At 33.7% G+C, this 18,801-nt stretch overlaps 3 protein-coding genes across 4 annotated transcripts in view; 2 read left to right on the top strand and 1 right to left on the bottom strand.

The window, feature by feature from the left end:
* Positions 1-9,205: 9,205 nt before the first annotated feature.
* Positions 9,206-11,851, top strand: LOC17883201 (uncharacterized protein At4g06598). 2 transcript variants are annotated; one of them, XR_002833259.1, is made up of 5 exons: positions 9,206-9,369; positions 9,815-10,527; positions 10,667-10,869; positions 11,137-11,567; positions 11,659-11,851. XR_002833259.1 is itself a non-coding variant. In XM_006287943.2 (4 exons), exons 2-4 carry the CDS (start codon positions 9,815-9,817, stop codon positions 11,310-11,312), a joined length of 1,092 nt encoding a protein of 363 aa, XP_006288005.1. In that variant the 5' UTR covers positions 9,206-9,369; the 3' UTR covers positions 11,313-11,851. The 2 variants fall into 2 exon arrangements, 1 of the variants encoding a protein (XP_006288005.1); XM_006287943.2 differs by having other exon boundaries at positions 11,137-11,851.
* A 20-nt stretch (positions 11,852-11,871) lies between these two features.
* On the bottom strand, positions 11,872-13,524 carry LOC17883745 (ubiquitin-like domain-containing CTD phosphatase). The gene is made up of 6 exons (XM_006288052.2): positions 13,192-13,524; positions 12,957-13,101; positions 12,755-12,869; positions 12,602-12,665; positions 12,347-12,512; positions 11,872-12,258 (listed from the first exon to the last, which is right to left on the bottom strand). Exons 1-6 carry the CDS (start codon positions 13,482-13,484, stop codon positions 12,013-12,015), a joined length of 1,029 nt encoding a protein of 342 aa, XP_006288114.1. The 5' UTR covers positions 13,485-13,524; the 3' UTR covers positions 11,872-12,012.
* A 2,729-nt stretch (positions 13,525-16,253) lies between these two features.
* LOC111829961 overlaps positions 16,254-18,801 on the top strand; it is a 3,288-nt gene continuing 740 nt past the window's right edge. Inside the window, exons 1-3 of the mRNA XM_023780277.1 lie at positions 16,254-17,015; positions 17,337-17,684; positions 17,757-18,116. Coding sequence (XP_023636045.1) covers positions 16,254-17,015; positions 17,337-17,684; positions 17,757-18,116 — 1,470 coding nt within the window. The remainder of the gene's footprint in view (positions 17,016-17,336; positions 17,685-17,756; positions 18,117-18,801) is intronic.

Here is an 18,801-nt window from a genome sequence, read left to right as displayed (position 1 = left end):
TACCTGCGTAAACCTAGTCGGCTGCCAAAGCTTGTGACCGGGCGTGGTGGCTTACACAGCGCCAGCGTCGGTCACCTCTTTTGTTTTCTTGTCTAGCTTTTCAATTCCAGTTTAGTAGTTTTGGAAGTGTGGAAGTTCTCGGCGTGGTGAATACCAAAGTTTTGAGTCTCGGATCTGTTGCGTTTTGGTCGGGGAATGCAGATCTAATGGTTCTGATGGTCGATGGTTTGATGGGGGTTGCTGATCCAGCTTCCTAGCCTCGAAGTGGAGTCACGGCTAGCTTTTGTTCTGACCAGTGGTTCACCTCTTTGAGTCAAAGCCTCCCATGGAGGTTCTAGCATCCCTCCTCGACGGTTTGTTTCTCTTTGTACCTCGACGAATATGTGCAACATCGGATTGATTCTCTTTTAACTCGGTATCTCCCTTCGTCTCCACTGTTTCATGTTCGCCTAGTTGCTCTGCAAAGTATATCTCTTAGATGCTAGATTTTAGATGGCCTTGGATGGTCCGAGATCAGATTTAGTAGCCTTCAATTGGGTTGTCTTTATGTGTTGATTCGATTGTTGATGGTTTGTGTTGGTGGTGTCTTTGGAGTGCTCATATCAGCTGCTCATGTGCTTCTCACTGTTTCTAAGCCCCTAAATCTCAAGCTGTCTCCTCGTCTCAGCTTTGGATTTCCTTTGGATTTGTTTCCCTTCTAATCAGAGGTTTCGTTTTGTTTGAACGTGATGGTAGAATCTGAAGTTTGCTGTGTTCCTTCTTCTTGTTGTTGTTCTTTGTGGGTGTTAGTTCTCTTGCTATCTCGTCGATCTCAGTCTTGTGATTGGTGTGCTTGTAGAGTTAGACCTCGCTTCTTGCGTTTTTGAAGACTTCTAGTTTGACGTTCCTTGGCGTATCAACGTCGTCGTCGCTGTCGGAAGTAAGTGGTTTGCTTGCCGTGTTTTGAAGTCCCTGGTTACTGGTTTCGAGAGATTGGCTCTCAACGTGGTAGGAGGTGGTAGATGTTATCCTTGAATTGGCCTTGGGCATTCAGGGTAAATCTCATTCGATTGTGCTTCAAATGAAGAGGACCTTTGTTTCTCGGTTTTATTGTTTCTCTTAAGGCGTTTCGCCGGTTGCCTCTGTTTTTAGAATCTGGTTTCGTCTCCCTTTTGATTTGGTTTGAAAATTTCTCTTCTATTTGTTGTTTTTCTTTGGTTTCCAGAGAAATTTCTATTTCTGCCGGCTTTGACTCCGGGAACATTTTAAATAATTCGCCGGCTTAAGACTCCCTTTTTTGGGCTTTGTATTTCACTTATGGTACCACAACAAGTTTTAATAAAATTCCAGTTGACAAAAACAAAGAATCACAAGTTTGGTAAAAATATTTAGTTGGGGGATGGTTAGTTAGAGGGTGTAAAAGAGAAAACACATAGAGGAAAGGTGTGGATAGCGACAACGGTGTTAGCATGCGATATCAAACTTGTAAACAGTGTTAGAGAGCAATTTTTTCTCTTTTTTTGTTGGTCACGTAACTAGAGATCTTTGTTTTGGATGTCGAACAATTTTTTTAGCTTGTTTCTTTCTCTTTCTCTCTCTTTTCTGTTTCATAAACTATTTGTTGTCTTCACTTTAGATAATTATTATCAATATATTATTAATTTATGTTTGTACAATAGGGTATGATTACATTTTTTCTACATTTTAAGATGCATTTTGCTATATTTTATATGCATTTTCATATTTTACATTGTCCATCTGTAGCTGAAAATTTGTTTGATGATAATTGGATGGTCAGTTGTTGTATAGGTCATGTATACTTGTGTTTAATAATTTTAAAAATATATGAAAACATAATTGATCAAAGAGATTTCATTTTGACAAATTAGTCACAAATATTTATCCATCCAACAATTATTCAAGGTTGAAATCAACTTTACTGACAAGTTTTAAAAATTTTCAAAATATATATAGTACACGATATCAAAAAAAATATTTGAACAAATAGACAATTTTATATGGATATAGTATTTTTTCACCATTGTCAATATCAAAAACAAAAAAAAAATATAAATGTTATTCTCCGCCTAAAATTTTATTATGTATCTCTCTTTAGCCTAACAAAATTCTTATGAATAGTGTATATGTGAACAACTAACTTTATCCACATGGATTCCAAAAAGACTCTAAAACCTAAAACTATAACACTAAACCTTAAACACAAAACTTTAAATTTTATACCCTAAATCCTAACATTAAAGACTTTTAAGAATAACCCATATTAATCTAAACAGTGACGCTAAATACCAGTAGACCATATAATGAGCAATTGACTCATTTCACAAGGATTCAAAATTATGATTTCCATGAACCATCATCATGAATTTGGCCATTACTGTCCTCACTTCCATCTGAAGCTATCGGTGTTTAGTTTTTTTCCTTTTTAATATGAATTTCATATGATACAAAGATCTATTATAATGAAAAAGATATAGTTGAATAAGATGTTTAGGTTTTACTTTGCCTCTACTTTTGCTTCATATACACAATAACAAACAAAATGGTTCCTAAACCAAAAGACACGAGTAAAAAATTAAATCCATTAAAACTTGTCCATATCATTTTTAAAAAATTATAGTAAAACAAGTAAGAAAGATGAAATATATATCTCTTTCTCCTTATATCAATATGGGGTATGCCTTTCTCTACCATCTGATAGTTGTGTCGTGGTGGCTTTGATGCGGTATTGTTGTACACAAAGCAATGGTGCCACATGTTCATGGATCCTTGTTGTCCACAAACATATGTCCATGCGATGTAAACCATATGGAAACTCGTTAAATATTATATATTCGTTTTTGCATCAAACTGAATTTTAGGTAGCAATCAATTCTCAGCATATGATTAGAAGGATACATTTCCACCATAAAACGAAAATCATATTCAAATTTCGTATCTCTATGGTTAAACATGAGAAAAAAAAATTACGGATAAGTGTCGAGATATATCACTAAAACATATTTAAGGATTTCAGTGTTTAAAATAGAGAAAATAAATAATTGACCATGATGATTTCGTCGTTCCTAATTCTTGAAGAAAACTATACCCAAGTGTTGGATAGCTATGAAAAACAAGAGCAACACGGTCTAAGAGAGAGAGTTGTACGACTCAAGGTTGTGACCTGAGAGTGTGGAGTTGTGAGCATGTGAGGTCTACTACGTGGATGCCATGCATAGATACTTAATAGAGACCTCAAAGTTTGATGATTAGTTCAATCTCGGGATAATTGGTGTTTTGGCCGGGTTTTGGTCAAGGTTTGTTGGACCGTGGTAGCGGTTGGTTGTGGTTCAAAGCAGTTGAACAATGTTGCTAGTTGTAACACTCATGGTCGGTTTTGAGCATTGTCGATTGACACCAAAGGTGGGTGTTGATCGTCACCACCAATTTTACGGTTTGGCGGTTTAGGTTAAAATCGCCTGGTTAACCATTAATTGGATTATGCAAAGCCCTAATTTTGACTTAAAATTCAATGGCAACGACTTTATTCTCACGTTTTTTCTTTGGATGTTTCTACACAAAACTTTGAGTCGTGCTTATAACAACATGAACACAACTAAAATTTGCATTTCCTACATAAAGAAAGCATATGTGGTCAAAACCATTAAATCGACAAACGGTGTTACTATTCCATTAACAAATGCTGACTAGGTCTTTTGGGTTACTATTCCGTTAACAAATATCTATCCTAAAGTGTTGCTTACAAATCTCTATCTTTTGAGTTCTTATACCCATTATAGAAAATAACAATTAAATATGGTTTAGAAAATCGAATTTGGTCGTCGGGCAGGTGGACCAATCGGTCCGAAGTTTGACCGATCGATCGTTTGGTCTCAGGTCTGGTCCGTGTCCGCGGACCGAATTGATCCTGGGTTGGGACCGATAGGTCCCTTTGCCTATGGAATGTGTCGTCTGATCCGGACGTGGGAGGAATTTATTAATATGGTAAGGTTAATATGAAATTGACATGTTTAATGTGGGGAATTTTAAAAAATACTCTTTATCAAAAAACCATTATAAATGTTGAAATTTATCCAAATATGTGTAAGCTTATAGATAGACACACAAATTACCTTTACATGTGTATAAAATTTATATATCTTTCATAAATACCGTATAAATACCTTATAAAACCTGTTTAAAAAACTTTTAAAAACCTTGTAAACTCTTTTAAAAATCGTATAAAAACGATTTAAAAACCTTTTAAAACCTTATAAATTATTTGGATCGAATCTCGCATTAGTAGCTATTATCCAGAAGTACCTTATAAACCATATAAAAGCTTTATAATAATTCATATTTAAACAAAGTATTTTTGAAAACGGATATATAAAAGTGGTATTTTTGAAAAGAGGTACACAAAAATAGTATTTCTCAAAAATTCTCTTGTTCAATTTGAGTGATTATTCATTTTAAGAATTATTGATATATATAAGAGAAATTGATAACAATACCCTTTTTATGATACCCTCTTTTAAAAATACCCTCTTTTATTTGCCAATTTCTCTTATACCCTCTCTTAAAATTTTATGACCATTTTACCCTCAGACCAAAACAATTGTTTCTTTCTTCTTCGTTGCTCTTTCTTCGCCGTCAAAATTTTCCTCTCTCTCGTCGCGTCTCTTGTCCTGTCTCTCGTCCGCCGGAATTACATCAGTTGAAAATTGAATTAGTTGAAAATTGAATCAGTTGAATCAATTGAAAATTGAATCAGTTGAATCAATTGAAAATTGAATCAGTTGAATCATTTGAAAATTGAATCAGTTGAATCATTTGAAAATTGAATCAGTTGAATCAATTGAAAACTTATAACAATTCATTATCGATTTCTCTAAATTTCTTCATTGTCCGTAATACAAGTCAAAAACACTATAATTTTTTCTTATAAAAATTCACGATCAAATCTGAGTTTTTCACTATTTTCTAATCAAACCTTAAAATGAGAGGCTGAGTCTTTGTCATTGTTCTTCTTTAGTTGTTTGTCAGTGAGTCACTTAGTGCTTTAGAAACCTGCGGATTAAGTTTTTTTAGTGATTCGCCATCCTTCATTCGTTCATTGATCGAGTGAATCAATTATCCCACTTATTGAGCGAGTCAATCACCTGAACCATCCCATGTACCACCCCTTAATTCACAAGAGAGTGCTTTAGAGCCAGCTCGTGAGCCACCTTCCGCAATCTAAGCTTGGAGTCTCTTGATCATTAAGTGACCTAAAGTTGGAGTGATTCCAATCTTGTATCAAATATATTTCTAAATTATTAGTTACAACAACAATGTGTACTTCTTCATCTATTGCAACACCACTTCCACAACAGCGAGAAAACACCAAATTAATCTATTGCCTTTGAAAATCCAAAATATTTTCGAAACCTTGCAAGAAAGTTGTAGTTTTTTACTCGGGAAAAAATGTCAAAAAAATCCCCAACTTTCAAATTGTGGACGAAAAAATCATGAACTTTCGAAATGTTATTTAAATCCTAAAGTTTTGTTTGACTTTCGAATAAAATGAACAAGTTTCATTGACTTGGCCATTTCGGGCATGACGTTAGATTTTCGTTAACAAAGTTAACTTTCTGTTAGAGGTTCCATTTCCCTTCTGTTAAACTCCAAGTCAAACTCCAAAACGACGTCGTTTCATTAAATAAAAATTAAACACCAATTGAAGCCTCAAAGAATCGAACTCATGAGCCATAGGCCTTTCATCAAACAATAAACCATTGAGCCACGATAACATTTCACTCCAAGTACAAACAAAACATATATATACACATAGACATATATCACATATATATGCAATTAATTAAAAATAAAATAATTATTTATTAAATAGAAATCCAATAATTACGTTAAAATACAATAATAATTATTCAATTTAAAATAAATATTATACACAATAATTATTATTTAAAATAACAAAACTAAAACAATATGAAATACAAAAATCAAATTATTAAATAAAGCAATGAGTGATATTTTACGACTAATAAACCAAAAACTAAGAGAGATTACATTTATTAGATGCCAATATATATATATGTCATTCCTACCAAATATATACATATATATATATATGTAATTATTGTGAATGTTTATTTTTATTTTAATCATAATTTTTGTACTTAATCATAATCTTATATTTAGTATTTGTTTAGTTTTAATTTTTAATAATATTTGTTTCTTTTATGCATATAATAATAATTTTTAAATTTAAAGAATCAAATCAACCATTGAGATTTTTAGTTTTTTTATTTTTAAATGAATGCGTTGTCCATATATAAAATTTGTTTGCCATAATAACGAAATGTTATTATGGCTCAGTGGATTAGTGTGTGTGAGAAAATGTGCCAAGATAACCAGTTCAATCCTTCATGATACCCTCTTTTAAAAATACTCTCCTTCATAACAATACCCTTTTTATGATACCCTCTTTTAAAAATACTCTCTTTTATTTGCCAATTTCACTTATACCCTCTCTTAAAATTTTATGACCATTTTACCCTCAGACCAAAACAATTGTTTCTTTCTTCTTCGTCGCTCTTTCTTCGCCGTCAAAATTTTCCTCTCTCTCGTCGCGTCTCTTGTTCCGTCTCTCGTCCGCCGGAATTACATCAGTTGAAAATTGAATTAGTTGAAAACTGAATCAGTTGAATCAATTGAAAATTGAATCAGTTGAATCAATTGAAAACTTATAACAATTCATTATCGATTTCTCTAAATTTCTTCATTGTCCGTAATACAAGTCAAAAACACTATAATTTTTTCTTCTAAAAATTCACGATCAAATCTGAGTCTTTCACTATTTTCTAATCAAAACCTAAAATGAGAGTATGAGTCTTTGTCATTGCTCTTCTTTAGTTCTTTGTCAGTGAGTCACTTAGTGCTTTAGAAACCTGCGGATTAAGTTTTTTTAGTGATTCACCATCCTTCATTCGTTCATTGATCGAGTGAATCGATTATCCCACTGATTGAGCGAGTCAATCACCTGAACCATTCCCTGTACCACCCCTTAATTCACAAGTGAGTGCTTTAGAGCCAGCTTGTGAGCCACCTTCCGCAATCTAAGCTTGGAGTCTCTTGATCATTAAGTGACCTAAAGTTGGAGTGACTCCAATCTTGTATCAAATATATTTCTAAATTATTAGTTACAACAGCAATGTGTACTTCTTCATCTATTGCAAAGGTTAGTTATGCAAATAGAGGGTATTTGTATAAAAGGGTATCTTAAAAAGGTTAGTTATGCAAATCCCCCTTAATTTTAAAACACATTATATATACACATAATATTATAAATATAACATTCGATTTTGATATATATTATTCTAAAAAAATTACAAAACTTAAACAAAACATACTTCAAGATTTCAAAAATGAGATTACGTATTAATAATATCTATTTAAAATTAGGTATTTATGATAAATGATTAAAATTTTACAAACCATTATATCTATTTAAACAAAACATACTTCAAGATTTCAAAAATGAGCTTACGTATTAATAATATCTATTTAAAATTAAGTATTTATGATAAATGATTAAAATTTTATAATTTTGGTATCTATTCAATGTTATGACGGTAACAAATTCCAAAATTTTAGGGTTATTCTTTAAGATATTTATATTTATGAAAGAAAAATAAATAGCTTACCAAAAACTTTAAAAATGAAAGCCTTATATTAATCCTTAATTTTAAGTTTATAACAAAAACGATATAAATTTTTTCAAAAATATTTATATTTTACCTTGAAAAAAAAAAATTTAATAAAAATGTTCTAATGTGACATAAACATGATTTTGATGAAACCAAATTTAGAGCTTGCGGATCAATAGGTCGAACGGGTTAGAACTAATGTTGGTCTATTATATAATGAATTAATAATACTGTTATTTCTTTGACACTTTATAATGATATGTATATTTATGAATTAATATTGCAATAGGTATGTAATTGCAATATTTAATTACTAAATTATATAGATATAACGGGTTAAATATAAAATCATAGAATTTAAATTTTACACTTTAAAACAATATAAATTTTTAATACTGTTGTATTTATGAATAAATACTATATCGCGGTATACCGCGGGTAGAAACCAATGTTTAAACCTACCTAAAATATATATGTAAAGCATAGTTAAAAAAATATAATCAAATTCGGTATATTCTTACATTTATTCTCAACCTCTAAATTTTTTTGTAACCTCTAAATTAACCATTTAAAACATTTGATTAAATTAAGAACTAAACTTTATGCTTTCGTAAATATATGCATGTGTAACCGCAACTACTTTGTTTAAATCAATCAAACTCTATATCACTACGATAAAAAAAAATTTGTATAATAAAGTAGGAAAACCATCGTAGTATAACCGCTATTGATATAAAAATTTTAAAATACAAATATTGTCTCGCGGGTTAAATCCTAGTTCTAATGTAAAGGCATACACTTTTCCAGATTTAATTAAAAGTGCACTTCAATTTTTTTCTTTTGCTCGTCTTTATATTTATTAATTATTGCCGATTATGAGAACTGTTACAAAGATAGATTTACCATGGGCAAATTCTTCCGACCCTACTAGATTCACCATTAAAGACACTCGATGCTCTCCATGCTGATCTTGAACACCTTCCTCTCCATGCTGCGCTTGGACACCTTCTTCTCCTTCAATAGCTAAAATCATGGCGAACGGCTATAGTTACGCATCATTAGAGATCTCTTGTAAATTTATCTCTATTAATCTGCAAAAATATTAATAAATCGTATTATCTAGGGTTCGAACCCTTGATCAACACCATTAGACCAAGGGGCTTTTACGAAAGTACACTTCTTTAGAGAAACTATTGTGTTTCCAAATTAAAAACTTTAGAAATAATATCATTGTTAACAATTTTTAGAATTTTTAGTATTTCCAAAAGTAAAACGTTTCTAAAACAGAAAACGAATTCTGAGAGAGTTCCATGGAACCAAAGAGATTATTACATTACAAACATGAGATAAATAAGTACGTTGTGTATAACTTATTCACAAAGTCAGATCACATAAGTTGAAGACAGCGCGAGAATACAGGTAACTAAAAAAACATAACTGAAAAATAAATAAATAAATAAATAAATAAATAAAAACAAATCATCGTTAATTTTTAGGCCTTTTTACTCATCAATCCAGCTAGCCTTCTCTAACCTCTGCCACCAGAAAAACAAAGAATAGACAGATTCATATTCATTCATTCATACAAGAAGAAGAAGAAGACAACGCAATCCTTATTCTCTTTACCCAATCGTCGTTTCAATATTTGCAGATCTCGTCTCCTTCTCTTGATTTATTCATAGAGGTAACAAAACTTTTCGAAACAGATTTGTAAGTTTAGGGCTTTTTGTATTTGATGAAATGTTGTAATTAGGGAAGATTTATCTATCTGATTTGTATTGAATCGTAGTGATAATTTCGTTCACATTTGGTCAAACTTGTGGATTTGGACTTGTTTATGTAAAAGAACTACCTTTACCATTTTAACCAAATTTTTGTATGTTGCATATTGATAGTATAAGGACCTAATGTTGCTTTATGTTATCATTGTTAGGTACTAGATAACTTGCTTAGGAAAACTTAGGTACAAGTTTGTTTATCTCTCTACCTGAGAAAGAGCTGTCTATCTACCTAAATCGTAGTTTTGTTTCTCCAGTTTTGTAGCTGTAAAGTTTATCCTCTTGAGTGATATAGTGTACATGCTTGTTTTCTCTGATTGATATTATGTTTTGTGTTTTTATGTTGAGTAGATGGCAAGTTCTAAAGGGTCTCAGAATCTTAGAAATCTGGCATGCACTGGGAAGCAGGCTTTACTTCCACCGAAAAGTCCGTTTATTGGTGGCCCAACATTTTTTGCAGATAGTGTGATTGGATCTAAGGCGGTTCAGAAGCTGGGAGAAGGAAATATCAATCACCATCGGACTTCATCTGAGAGCTTTCTGATTGAAGAACAGCCTTCTTGGCTTGACGACCTTCTCAATGAACCTGAGACACCTGTACGGAAAGGAGGTCATCGACGGTCATCAAGTGATTCATTTGCATATGTAGATGTCCCTGTTGGTTTTGATGTGGATTACACTCTTTGGGATGGTGGTAGATATAATAATAGCAGTTTCTCTGGTCATGCCAGAGGTCCCAAGGAACCTGATTACCTTAGAAGTCAGCCAGTTTCCTTCTATCCTTCAGCTCATTTGGCGAAACAGAAAATGAGAACATGGGATTCATTATCAGATTCTGGTGCTCGCCCAAACAGTAGTTCTGGTTGTTTGGAGAGCGCGGGTATCCGAAGATCAGGGTCATCCAGTAGCCTACATGAAGCAGAGAAGGTTTCTTGTGCTGCTGATGGCAAGAAAGATGTTTCTATGCATTTCATAAATAATTCCTCAAAGTCATCCTCTGAAAAAAGGGATAATTTTCTGGCCAAGTCTGCTACTTCCGAAGCTGATACGAAACGCGCTAGACAGTACGTAATTTGTTATGATATTTTTATGTGTCTTGGATTGTTTTGATGAAAAAGTGTACATTGCATACAGCAATAGGAAAGCCCTTAGCTCAGTTGTAACTTTACTCTGCTTAATCAAACCAGATGATTTCTTTTGCAGGCAGTTTGCCCAACGCTCTCGGGTCCGTAAAATTCAATACATAGCTGAACTGGAAAGGAACGTTCAGATGTTACAGGTAGAGGGTTCTGAAGTGACGGCGGAGCTTGAGTTTCTTAATCAGCAGAATCTAATTCTCAGCTTGGAGAACAAATCTCTTAAGAATCGGTTGGAAAGCTTATCACAAGAACAGCTTATAAAGTACTGTAAGTGTTCAGGCTCTAACCAGAACACCAAAACCTTTTTCCTCATAATTTCTTATAACTGTGAAAGTAAGATATTTATTTATATCAGTGCTAGGATGAAATAACAAGATTGATTATCACATCATAATAATCAGAAAACTTATTTCAAGCTATGGTACTAGTAGAAATCTTAATCAATGATGTGATGCCTTTTAGTTTCCCTGAGTATGTAGATTGTGATTAGTGAGATGTTAACCTCATCTTGGGTTTTCTGTTTTCCTTTTTCAGTAGAACATGAAGTATTGGAGAAAGAGATTGTGAGGCTGAGGGCTTTGTACCAGCTACAACAGCAGCACGAGCCACAACAGCAACAGCAGACAAAAAAGCAAGGATCATCTAGCCACCAGCGTTCAAAAAGTAGAGATCTAGAGTCGCAATTCACGAATCTGTCCTTGAGGCCCTAAGGGTTCAAAGTTCCTGCCAAAGATATATTTATGCTTATGGCTTGAGCTGTCTTCATTGTTCCAGACCAGCTTCGTGTGTGTCTTTCCCTATCGCATTGTAGCTGCTCAGTTTGTGCTTATGCGTCTTAGTTTATGTTTATCTTTGTTGACCTGGTTTGGCATCTTGATTAGCAAGTGCCAGGGATTGATGGCGAAAACAGTATAAATGAAAAAGCGATCGCCGGAGGTGGTTTGGTCTGTCTCTCCACACATCAGGTATTTATGATAAGATATTATTAACTCATTTGTTCATGGCATGTCTGCTCTATAGACTGCAATCCTTTTGACGGTACTGGCTTCATTCTAGGGCTCTCAAATCTTGGGATGTGCATCGCTTGTATTGTATCTAAAGAGAATGTTCCCTGTAAAACGTGTAGTGATGTAAGCTCTGTCTCAAGTCTCAAATATTTGTTTTCCGTTTTTTGTCGTTTCTTTGTTTATCTGTTTGTGTTAACCAAACCCATATCATTTATTAGAAATATGAATTCACCATTAAGAGATATTTTGTTGTTATGCTGTAAAGTTCAACATTTGATACTACTATTAAACGTTGACAGTTCTCATACCCCTTAAAATAGTTAAAGCAAACAAAAAAGTGACATCCGGAAAGTCTTGGTATGTCAATAAAACTAAACAAAAACCCAATAATATGGATGCCAAGTCATTCCTGTCTGCGCCTTTTGACATTGTCCTGAGAGAATGATTCCCATCTGCTATGGTGTAGAGAGCTCAAATCTTGAAGCTCAGCAATTGTCAGAAGGTACTGAGTAAGCTTCACAAGCTCTTGATCTGTATCTCGGTTTGCATGAGCTTTCCTAAACGGCCTGATTGTTAGACCGTTTTGAGGATTCATTACAAAATTCCTCCTTAGATCATCAAACATTATCGTGTTCCCGGGATTATAGAACTGCACAAGTCAGAATAACACCTATCCATTACAAAGAGAGATCAAGATTTTTATGTTCAAAGTAAAGGTTCTATCGAATATAAATTACCTCAGGAAGTAATGCCCAAATTAAGCCTAGAGGTTTGCAATCAAAAATTCCACGAGTGTCTGACTGGACCGTGATCATTGCAAGATGGTCGAGAAGAGCTGTGATCTTGTAGTTAGGATTGTTTAGCACTCCCAGCTCTGTCATCTTTAACTCAACCCACTTCATGCTGCAGAACTCAACGTGGATAACTCTAGCATCAGAATTGTATAAATACATTAAAGAAAACTGAAATGTCAAAAGAAACAACAACATCACCTGGTAGCAGACCAAATGATAATATCGTATTCTGCATATGCAGCAGTAAGAAACTCATGGAGATCTGCATTGCGTAATCATTACATCCATCAGAGAAAGAAGCTAACTAACCAGCTAAAACATAAACAGTTCAGTTACAGTATGGTCGCTTACAAGGACGCATAAGCTGTAAAGGGTTCTCCGCTGTAGAACGATGATCGAACAATGTATAATCAATATCTAGAACAAGAAGTTTCTTGCCTTTACGACAAGGCGATCGAAGATTTATCTGCAAAGTAATGGCACAATGTTTGTATAAGCTTGACTCATTAACACATAGATACCTAAAACACACATAAAAGTCTCACTCTCACACCTTGTATTGATCAATCCTTCTCCTCAACTTCTGCTTATTGACTTCCTTGTCTTTCACATCAACAGCTTCTTCTTTACCAAGCTCAAAATCATCAACAATTTCAGGAGATTCAGCTTGATCCACTATTATATCATCTTCAACAGTACTGAAAATTTCATAATTGGTGTTTCCTTATCAAATTAGATCGACTACGGTTAGGGTTTAAGATAAGAAATTGAAGAAAAATTGAACTGACCCAATCATTGTCATCTTCAGTGAGGGCTTAAAGGAGATCGAAGAGAGGAGAAGAGAATCGTCAGACAGTTTGTTTCCGATCTTGGGATAAAGAAGCTTTTGGCGTTTTGGTAAAACGGTGGTCAGAAGACAGATGCGACGTTTAAGCTCGGCCACTGAGTCATCGGCACAGATTCGGACGGTGTACTCTTTTCCATTCCACTTCACTGTCAGAGTTAGTTCCTCTTCAGAAAGAGGAGAGAGCGCCGCCGAAGCAGTAGGCGTCGGAGAAGAGGAAGAAGAAGAGGAAGCCATTTGCTTTAGTTTGATCTGACTTTTGGGATCGTTACTTTTTGTACTAAAAGTTAATTCTGTTTCTTCGCAAAAGGAAAAAACCAGATAAATATGCCATCTATTTTATATTTGGACAGGTTAAAATTTCAACTTTTTTTATTGGAAGTTTAAAAATATTTTATCTCGAATTTTGTTAATAAACTAGAATTTTAAACTTGTTTTATAACTATTGTTTATTTATAAAATAAAGATACACATAAATTCTTAATATACAAATATTACTTTAGTATTATTGGACAAGATAAAATTTGAAAGCAAAACTGATTTAAAATAACCTAAAAAGGTTTGTAATGAATATAGATTTATTCATTTGTAAGCAAAACTGATTAAATTTTTTTAATAAATTTTATTTATATTTTCTTTTAAAAAGTAACAATTATTGGATAAATGAAATATGAAATATATATTTTTAATTAATTATATTTTTACAATGAAATATTAATAATTCTTTAAATAAATTTAAAATTAATTTAATGTCATTTATGCATTAATAATAAATAAAAGTGAATAAGAGTAAAATTGGAATATATTTTTTGTTGATAGATCGTAGGTAGGAAAATAACAATATTTAATATTTTACTAAAATTACCTATATATACACTCTTGATTGAAACGTAAAGCATATATAAAGATTTTTAATCAAATTCCTTATATATAAATAGAAAGGCATTTTGAGAGCAAAAGCTGATGTAGCACTCTCACAATGCTCCTCACCAAAAATTGCACAATTAGCATTATAAAAGTTATAATTTACAAACATATATTCAACAAATTTATTAACCATCGGTAAAGTTACAGTTCCATTGATCACTTTTTTCACTATGTCAAAGCAGGGTTCCATGTCAAGAGCAGAGCGATATAAGAACTTATCTTACTCCGATACATCTTAAGAAAAATTCTCATACTAGACAGAGCCAAAAACTGGAAATAAAAACTCTCTTCAAGTTTATGATGATCAACGAGGAGGATAGGGTTTCTTCAAGAAAACTTACAACCATCCCTAAGATAAAATATATATTCAATTAATTCCTTAATATGATATTCATATTCAATAAAATCTATAAGTTCTTTTCAGTTTTTAGTTATTATGTCGTAATTTTTAACTAGATCCGATTATAAATAATAAACCCAATCAATATACAGAAGATTATAAACTGTTTATCATATAAATAATATGTTTCCCAATTTATATTTCCATTCTACTAAAGTTTTTATATTATAATTTAGAAAGCTCAAACATAATTGTATGTAATTATCATTTAATTGCCACTAGATTTGGATCCGCACCTACGTACGGGACTGATTTTCAAAATAAAATTTGTTATTAAATTTTGAAATATATTGGGTACGTATGGGGTATGTTTGTAAACATAACTTTTAAGAATGTTATTAACATTTATAATCTAAACCCGTACTAGTTTAATATTTGATTTGTTTTTAAATCACTCTAAACAAAAAAGAACGATACAATTTTGTTTTGGACAGATGTACCCTAAAAAAAATAGTAAAAAAATGTGGTTTGTATATTTCGGGACATAAACCATGACCCGTGTGTCCTAATATGTCATGTTCTCATGTTTTTCCATCTCATAACCATTTTAATAATAAATTACTCATTTAAGATTGTATATTTTGTTTTGAACATATAAGAAAATAAGTTAACGATTTAAACTTACACGTAAATGTGGGGTTTTATTTGTAGAGATATTTATTCTCTATATTATTTATAGGGAGAATTACTTAGATAAACCACAATTGTATGTTTATTCCTTAAACAGCCAAATCTTTTTTTTATTCCTTAGATGTCTTTCAAAATGGGTGTAATTACAATTAACACCCTTGTTCTGTTTTCTCTTAAAATTGCCACATCAGATCCGAAATTGCCACATCAGATCCGAAATTGCCACATCATCATTTACAGTTATTCTTTCATTAATTACAAAAGAGAAACTGAACAGTTTCTTTCTCTTCACTGTTCACAATTGAAAAAAAAAAAAAAAAAAAAAACTTTCTCTCTCGCGACAGAGAAATTCCTCGCCGCCGACGATGAAGACAATACTCGCCTTCTACACAGTACTCGCCGCCGACGCTCTCTCTGTTTCAGTCTTCAAACTCGCCTTTAGTCGCTGTGAAGAGAAGAAGTCGCCGTGAGTTCGTCGTAGTTTCTTTGCTGCATTCGAGACCTTTCATATTCCGGTAAGTGTCGAACTGTATTTCCGACTATACTCGTGTTTGTTTTTGCTTATTATGGTTGATTGTCGCCGTCGTTTGCTCTATTCATTCGACGGCTGAGTTACAGTATTCGTGACGGCTGATTTGTCAGATCTATAGATTCGACGACTGAGTTACTTATCATGTTATGGCTGAGTTACTTATCATGTTATGGCTGAGTTGTCTTACTTTGTTATTGATGTGGCTGAGTTATAATATTTGTTATGGCTCACTTAGTAACTTGTTTTAAGTTGCGGCTGAGTTATAGTTTATGTTGTGGCTGAGTTATAGTTTATGTTGTGGCTGAGTTATAGTTTATGTTGTGGCTGAGTTATAGTTTATGTTGTGGCTGAGTTATAGTTCATGTTGTGGCTGAGTTATAGTTTATGTTGTGGCTGAGTTATGATGTGTTTATACTTATTTCAGATGGCTGCAGAACAAGCAATGCGTTACCCACCGAGACTTTACGAAGAAGGGATGTCTATCCTCAAGAAAAAAAACATGTGTACCTATTTTAGGATGGCAGATTTCCCTGGGGTTAGGGAATCAATTGGACAAGACGCGTGGGATGAGATCAAGCAATTACCTCTTGGAATAGTTGCTAAACTAGTTGAAAGCAAATTCGTTTGGTCTGCTAAGACTGTACACTATCTATTGTGTAATCAGTTGAGAATTAAACACAAAGAGCTTTGGTGTTTAGTTGGTGGCCAGCCTATAAGGTTTGGTTTGAATGAATTCGCTCACCTCACGGGGTTAAACATAGATCCAACTCCATCAGAGAAGTTTGAACCTTCAGTTGACTTCAAACAGTTCTTAACAGAAGAATTGAAAGTTCACGGTGGGGAAGGTCCAACATATGATGAGCTACTTAAAGGATTATTAGTGTGCCGGTCATGGTCTGTTGAGAAGCGCAAGTGGTTGGGGCTATTGATTTTCCTAGCCATTGGAGTCTACTGCGTGCATCATAACTCACGTATACCATTTGAAGCTGCAAAAATAGTTTCTGATGATAAAGCCGTGAAGGCTTATCCATGGGGTCGGGTCGCATTTGAGACTATGGTTGATAATGTGAAGTGCTTGAATCCTAGAGGTAGTTCCTACACCCTTGGTGGGCCGGTTTACGTGTTACAAGCTTGGGCATATGACTCTATCAAATGCTTAGGAGAGCGATTCGGGAATTTAGTCGAGAATGAAGAGATCCCGTTGTTTCGATGGCCTGGGACCCGTACACGTTCAGCATTAGATGTGGCCATTGCTGAAGATATCAAAAAGTATAGTGAGGTAACTGAAATCCGTCTGATCTCTGTTTTATGTTATGACTGAGTTACGATTTAGTCATGGCTGATGTATTTATTAGTAATGGCTGAGTTATAGTTTAGTTACGGTTGAGTTATATATTAGTGATGGCTGAGTTATAGTTTAGTTACGGCTGAGTTATAATTAAGTTATGGCTGAGTTATAGTTTAGTTACGGCTGAGTTATAATTAAGTTATGGCTGAGTTATAGTTTAGTAATGGCTGAGTTATAGTTTAGTTATGGCTGAGTTATGTATTTGTTTTGTCTTTATGAGTTATACTTATTGATGTTTGTCTTCTAATGTAGCTGCGTGTGAGTTCAATGGTGATGAAGGGTGATGTAAGTGAGCTTTTTCATACGTGGCCAAATCAGACAGAAGAAGACCCAGAACTTGTCAACTTGGTCAATGACATACATGAAGAAAAGCTTGTTAAAGGTTTTTGGGATGTGAAAGTGATTGAGGACAAGAAGAAGAGTGGAAAAGTTAGAGCAGCGGTTGAGTCTGAATCTCCCGCTGCTAAGAAGCAGAAAGTTGAAAAGGGTGGTGATTCTGGTGCAGAAGATGCACAGAAGAAGAAGAAGAAGAAGAAGATAAACGAGGAGGTAAAGCCTCATGAACAGAAGACTAAGAAGAAGAAGAGTGAGGAGGTAAAGGTAAGTTATATGTTATATAGTCATATAACTTTGTGTATGTTTTGATTATCAATTTTTGTGTATGTTTTGCAGGCTGATAGTGAAGAGGACGATGCTGGTGGAAAGGCGTCACTTAAATTACTCGTGGGTATGGTTTCAGAAATGAAATCAACTATTGAGACCATGAAATCAAAGGTTGAGACCTTTGATGATAAGTTTACACGTGTTGATGAAGAATTCGTCAAGATGAAAGGCCTAATTTCCTTCGTTGCCAGAAGTGGAGGCCTAGCTAGTCTCATGAGTGGAGGCAAAAACATTCAGAATGACGACACATTACCACTCAAGAGCATCTCCAATATAAGAATCAGAGATGCTTTTGGGAAAAAAAAAGAACAGACTCCTGTAATTCAGAAGAAACCGTCAAGCCAAGACTACTCTGTTACTAGTCCCCCGGTAAGTTGAGTTCTCTTAATTTTATGTAATGGCTGAGTTATTCGATTTTTTTAATTAGTTGTTTATGTTATGGCTGAGTTATCAAATACATTACGGCTGAGTTGTTTATGTTATGGCTGAGTTATATCTCTGTTTTGGCTGAGTTGTTTTATGTTATGGCTGAGTTATATCTCTGTTTTGGCTGAGTTGTTTTATGTTATGGCTGAGTTATATCTCTGTTTTCACTGAGTTGTTTTATGTTATGGCTGAGTTATACCTCTGTTATATAAGAGTTGTTTTGTGTTATGGCTGAGTTATATCTCTGTTTTGGCTGAGTTGTTTTATGTTATGGCTGAGTTATACATCTGTTATGTAAGAGTTGTTTTGTGTTATGGCTGAGTTATACCTCTGTTATGGTAGAGTTGTTTAGTGTTATGGCTGAGTTGTTTTATGTTATGGCTGAGTTATTTTGTGTTATGGCTGAGTTGTTTTGTGTTATGAAGTTACAGGAGAAGAAAATTCAGGAAGAAGAAGAAGAAGAAGAAGAAGAAGCAGTTCTGGAAAGTAACATTAATCAGTGCATCAAGAATCTAAATAAGGATTTCGATGAGGCCACTAATAAGAAAGATGATCTTCTTGATTTCATTGAGAAATCTCCCTCTCCTGCTAATAAGAAAACGCGGCCTTTGACGCGGAATTTAGAAGC

Source organism: Capsella rubella, unplaced genomic scaffold (genome assembly GCF_000375325.1).
Source record: "Capsella rubella cultivar Monte Gargano unplaced genomic scaffold, Caprub1_0 scaffold_6, whole genome shotgun sequence".
Taxonomy (NCBI): Eukaryota; Viridiplantae; Streptophyta; class Magnoliopsida; order Brassicales; family Brassicaceae; genus Capsella; species Capsella rubella.
This window is presented reverse-complemented; position numbering and strand designations above follow the sequence as displayed.

Coding starts and splice junctions, on each gene's coding strand:
- LOC17883745 (XM_006288052.2), bottom strand. CDS start 13,484: ATGGCTTCCTCTTCTTCTTCCTCTTCTCCGACGCCTACTGCTTCGGCG. Junction 12,513..12,601: donor ATCATTTGGTCTGCTACCAG/GTGATGTTGTTG, acceptor TGAGTTCTGCAG/CATGAAGTGGGTTGAGTTAA. Junction 12,259..12,346: donor TTTGGGCATTACTTCCTGAG/GTAATTTATATT, acceptor TGACTTGTGCAG/TTCTATAATCCCGGGAACAC.
- LOC17883201 (XM_006287943.2), top strand. CDS start 9,815: ATGGCAAGTTCTAAAGGGTCTCAGAATCTTAGAAATCTGGCATGCACT. Junction 10,528..10,666: donor GATACGAAACGCGCTAGACA/GTACGTAATTTG, acceptor TTTCTTTTGCAG/GCAGTTTGCCCAACGCTCTC. Junction 10,870..11,136: donor AGAACAGCTTATAAAGTACT/GTAAGTGTTCAG, acceptor TTCCTTTTTCAG/TAGAACATGAAGTATTGGAG.